We start from the raw sequence: 6,000 nt of genomic DNA on the forward strand, positions 1-6,000 counted from the left end.
GTTTTTTTTTTTGTTTTGCAATAACGGACCCTATTTGCACAAATTCATAAAAGCGGACCCTGATTGAAAGAATGTGAGTAATTTTTTCACAATTTAACGAAAAACGGACCTTTCACAAAATGCCTGGACAGACCCCTGATAACAATTTTATGTTCAGATTTTACTTTATATTTTATAAACGCCGTTGAACAGCCGATCCAATTTTGTGTTTACGACTAACAATGTTCAACTTCTTGGCCTAGCAATTCTACCCAGTACTTAGAAGTCAAGGTAACTCCTGAATCAAGTATTAGGACTAGATAACACCTGATATAAACATTGAACAAGCTTTCGTGAAGAACTTTTTGATGGAATTAACCCGCATTTGCGTTGCATGAAGAAAACAACCACGAAACCCTCCCACGGTTAGCCACGCGGCAAGAGAATTTTAACCCATGATCGGTCTTCCACTGATGATATACTGCTCCCCGTGCGAGTCGAGAACAGAATTCGTATCAACCAGTTACAGCTGGGATTAGAACCTGGGTCACGTCAATGGTAGACGAACACTACTTCAAGATTTTAGCACTTGAGCTCCAAGCATCAAATCAGAAAAGTAATATTGCTTGAAATTCTACATGCAAAGCTGAATACATGACGCAATTTATGAATTTGGACTGATATTTTTTTTATAGTATTAAATTTCAATTACTGACAGAAGTTGTTTGACAAACTTTGATTCAGCGTTTCAACCCCAACGAGTAAACTTTTGTGACAACAACTTTTTTTTCCTGTCACAAATTAAACATAGTAATTGTTATCGCACTTCAGAGCATTAAATGAATTAATTACTTTAAAATATAAAATTTAGTATAAAATCCAAATACGAAGAATCAAGGTAGAATGTGTCTGTTCACTTGTTCTAAACATAAATGTACGAAAGCTCTCGCTATTATTAAATTGAAACTGTCCTTTAAAAGAGTAAAAATTATTAACAAGTGTAGTAAATAAGTTTAAACGCAATAAATGTTTAAAGCAATATTGCTAATTACAAGACTAGCACGCGTGCCTTTAACTTGGAGGCATAATTAAAATATAGATAAATTAGCCATGTATTTCTTCGAGTTAAAATGCTAAAAAATTTATAATAATTAAAATACAGATATAAATACAATTTAATTGTCATTTCATATCAAATTTAATAGTTGTAAAATGAAAGGAGACAATGCCTAATTACAAAACTGCAACTATTGAAAATTAAGATTTCTTTTAGTTTGCCTCCTCCAAGAAAAAGAAAAAAAACACTACTTAGATAATAATAAAAAAGAGCCTGTAAATAATTTTAAATTCAGAAAATTAGAGATAATTTTTTAACAAATTTGTGAAAACAGAATTTTACTAAAAAGTCTGAACAGACCACTAATTTTTGGAATTTTATAATAAACTAAAAAAAAATTTAAAAAAACTTTTTTTTTTCTTTAAATTTTGGAATACAAGACCTAACTTTATGAAATTATGAGTAGATTTTTCTCAATTTCACAAAAACGGGAATTTTACAACACGTCTCAGTCCTGCAATAATTGTTTCTGTATATAAGTAGAAACACTGTTGTAAACACAAAAAAGGGGGGTGGGTGTAGGTACGATTCCCCAGCACATTTCTACTGATTCATATGTGGTGGTAAAAACATTTCTTGTTGTAGGAAGCCCAGGATCGACCTTGACGGAATTTCAAGTTTCTAAGAAAGGGCTTAGGGGAACCGGAAGTGGGGAGGCAGGAATGCTCCATAAAAAAAGGTGAGGGGTGCCTGCTGTGATCTATTTCTGAGTTTCCTTCTACTATTGTATTTCAATAATTCAAATACTTTCACTCTTTGTGCACAAAGAGAGCTAAGCTAAATGGCTTTTTTTAACCTTAATTTTAAAAAACAACTTTCTTTAAACTACATTAATTTATTTAAGTATCATATTTATGTAAGAATCATATTCATTTAATTTGCAAAATAAGAGAATTAAAAATAAGACCCATACTCCCCCTTTCATATTACACATTAAATATTAAGTACTTAGACTCGGGTGTGGCCACAGAATTTCCCCTTATGGAACATTACAAATTAACTACTTTAACGACGGGTTTCCCCCCGTTATCTGCCAGTCGGTGGTTGTTGGTCAGAGACTCGATAATTTCATTCAAGAACAACATGCAAATTAACTAAAAATCATTGTTTTTCCGATCAAAATTATTAATTATCGAAAACTATTGACACAATTATGTCAAATTCCAGTTTAAAAAAAATGAAATAAATAAAACATCGAATCAAGAAAAGAAAAAAAAATTTTAACTAGTAGATAATTTAAAGATATACATACATCATTTAAAATCTTTAGCTAACTCAAGCTTCAACACATGCGGAAACAACCATTTCAACAAGCAAGTCTTGATAGATCATAAATACGATATTGATTAAATTACATATCATTTAACATTTATCAGTCAATTGATTCACTTAAAAACTCCTCTGAAGTTATAAATATTTGATGAGTGAGATTTAATGAAAGATAAGTGAAAATTACACCAGTTTAAGATTTAAGAAAAAAAGTAAAATTTGCAGATAGGAGAATATCACTTTTCTTTTAAATCATTACAATCAAATGTCATAGTGTTTAATACTTTGTACAGTTTGCTTATCAGTGATAAATAAACTCTTGAGAAAAATAGTAATTTTTTTGAAGAAGCATTCGTTATCTACTACTTACAGTAGTTTACAAATACTATTTCTATAAAAAACTGCAATTTGAAATCGTAATTTTGAATAATAGTTTACAAATATCGAATCAAGATGCACCGATTTTATTTTATTTAAATTACAAATTTATTGCGGTGGTTAAGAGTTAAAGTTTAAATTTCAAAGTCACGATTCAGATTAATAATCATAAAAATGAGATAGTCAAAATAAAATTTACAATATTTTCGTCAAGAAAAAAGAAAACATGTACGCAAAATTTATGCATGGATAACAACCCGAATTCACTCTTCAGCTATAAAATAATTCAAATCGATAAAATACATTTTGTTTTAATTAGCATCCGGTTAAATGTAAACATTATACATTTATAAACGATATTAAAATCCAACGTTACACAGTAACAAACCCTCAATTTAAAATTGTGAAAAAATTAATAAAATCTACTTCATTAACATAATTAACCTCCTCAGGAAAGTACTCCTACAGTACACATACATCAATCAAACGCTACAAAATTTAGAAACAGCTACACACTTGTCAGCAATAAGACAAACTTTATGACACTTATTAAAAGTTTTAATTGTTAATAGTTGAATAAATATTTCAGTAATTGTACTTGTTTAAGTTATTTAAATTTTAAACAAAAAAAAAAGGAAAGATTACAAATTTTATGGCTTACCTTTCCTGTAGCTTTTTTATATCGAGTAATAGCTAAATCCATCAGCTTCTTCACTGGTAAATCACCTTTCCCACATGGCACTATGACACGAACAGATCCAAAATTCACCGTCACTTTCATCTTCCCCCTTTCTTCCAACTTCCTAATGACGTCACTCTATCATTACCTTTCACCCACACCCCCACATCCGGAAAAACTAAAGATCCATAAAATAAAGATTTGGAAGAAAAAAATAGAAAGGAATACTGCAGTATTCTACAAATCTTTTTTCACATAGTTTCGGTATCTAGAGGCTATTCGCGCCTCACTAACGAATGCAGTCAGACGCCACAAGAGCAACAAAAAAAAAACCGTGCCTTCAGCTATACGAAGAAACTATTCACACAAATCTGCTTTAAATAATAAGAAAAGTTAGATAAAGCTCTTCATCCACAATGAAAAGTTTGTGGGCTTTCAAGCTCCATTTGATGCTATGTTACTCTTCCCATCTTGAGAAGAGTTTCAAGGTAAATTATAATTTACTCACGAAGGAAAAAGTACGTGGAATTATTTTTGAAACTTTAATCTCGTCTGATCAAATGAATGAAATCGTCTGCTAAAAGAAAAGCAATCGATACCTATAACGGGATTAATTCTTATAAAGGGTGCCAAATCAGAATAAAATTTACTATTTTAAATAAACTACAAGACTCTTTTTGTTTAGTGTTACTTGATTCAAAACACATCTTTGCAAAAATAGTTAATATAAAAGATAACTGATATCGTCTGGTTCAGAAATAAATTGTCAGAATTCTAAAATTGTTGTAATTCAACTTAGGAATGAGTTGCAATGCAATTTTGAAATTAATTAAAATGCAACCTTAGAATTACTTGGAATTCAACATCAATTTCATTTGAACTTCAACTTTGGTACTAGTTTAAATGCTGGAGGCAGAGGATAAATTATTACAAATACGTTTTGAGACTAAATAGAGGTAGAATCGTTTGACTCGTGTAAATTACCAAAACAATTATTGAACTTGCGACTAATTATCCACAAAATGGCATAAACTAACTGCAGAGTAGTAATTTTATAACTTATATTAGTCAGATGTTTTCCAAATTAAATCCAAGGTAAATGTTGAATTGAATAAATGTTGATCACACATCATACACAAAAAGATCACAAACCGTAAACAACGTTTCAATCCACGGTTCCGTATGAGATGATTTGTCGTGCTAGAACCAATATCTTGATCGAGAAATTTACACTTGGAAAGTAAAAATCCAATAAAAAGTCACACTAGACCACACTACACTGATTCGATGTAACGTAGAATGCCTAGCGGCAGCAGCTTATCCAAAGAGAAAAACGTTCAACTTCATTGAAAACTCTTTTGTTACATTGGAACTGAGAGGGAATAATGCCGCACATAACTTTTTTAGAAGTTTTCGAACTTCAGGGAAGCGGCGCGGTTTGGATTTCGGAAACACAAGGAGGTAAGGTTGCCGTAAATTGAAAGTTGGGATAAAGAAGAAAAAACACGCCAAGTGGTAATCATTATAGCGCCAAAATTTGAACTGTTATCACTTCGTCACCTGAGAAAAAAGATAGTACATCTTTTGTAAATATTCCAACCCGCGTTTATTGAGAAATTTATCGATTAAAAGAAAACAATTCAAGATTTAATTCTTGGGTATATATTTTTGATTGATTCAGTATATAATATATTATATAATATCATTTATTATATAATAGAGAAAATTTAGTTTTAAATCCTGCAAATATATTAATTTTTTTTTTAAAAATTAAAACTAAATTATAATTGTTTGTTACTATTTAATGCTCAGTTTTCATTTTTATGTAGTTAAAATACTGATGAAAATGACAACCGGATCATGCCTTCTCACAGGACAGATAAATCACATGATATGATCCAGTTTTCTTACTTGAAGTTCAATTTCTTTGGTTCATGAACATAAAATTGATGAAGTTGTAGCGTATCTACCACTACAAAATTACAACTACGATTCACTAGTATATAAGACATGTTAACTCGACTCCATGTCGGGGTACCTTTTCATAGATGAAGGTTGACATTGTGAATATCTACTCTCCCCACAAAGTTATATAAGTAATGTTTATTTCTGTAAATATTTCTTTACATATAATTTAAAGGAAATTTATTATAGCCAGTAACATTTATCATTCTTTCTTTGTATTCTCGACAATTATTATGTTTCTGGCTTAAGTAATGAATCCAAGTTAAAGGCACAACGCTAAAAGCAGTGTTATGAAGTATTGCTATAATGTAACTTAGTAACGTAACATTTTATGATCAGTATCCAAACTTGTTAACTGTTTTACAATTATAAAGCTGTAAATAAGTTCTATTTACTTTTATTATAAGCTTTGGGTGAAACTATGTCCAGTCAATACAAAATGGTAAAACATTATTACGAATTAAACTTTCGTGTTAATTCTAAATAATTTCTTGATGGAAAAAAATTTAGCGTGTTTTTATAGTAACCAAAAATTGAATACTAATTTCAAAAACAAAATTATATATGAAGCTGTAATGATAACCTAGCAAGTATAAGATTTACATTATATCTC

General features: G+C 30.1%; 1 protein-coding gene across 2 annotated transcripts in view; it reads right to left on the reverse strand.

Annotated features, from left to right (window-relative positions):
- The window catches only part of LOC107442485 (partitioning defective 3 homolog), a 101,956-nt gene extending 97,071 nt beyond the window's left edge, over positions 1-4,885 (reverse strand). For both annotated transcript variants that reach the window (XM_043047714.2, XM_043047713.2), the window contains exon 1: positions 3,405-4,885. In XM_043047714.2, coding sequence (XP_042903648.1) covers positions 3,405-3,524 — 120 coding nt within the window. In that variant the 5' untranslated portion in view covers positions 3,525-4,885. The remainder of the gene's footprint in view (positions 1-3,404) is intronic.
- Between the last annotated feature and the right edge of the window lie 1,115 nt (positions 4,886-6,000).

Source organism: Parasteatoda tepidariorum, chromosome 2, assembly GCF_043381705.1.
Source record: "Parasteatoda tepidariorum isolate YZ-2023 chromosome 2, CAS_Ptep_4.0, whole genome shotgun sequence".
Lineage (NCBI taxonomy): Eukaryota > Metazoa > Arthropoda > Arachnida > Araneae > Theridiidae > Parasteatoda > Parasteatoda tepidariorum.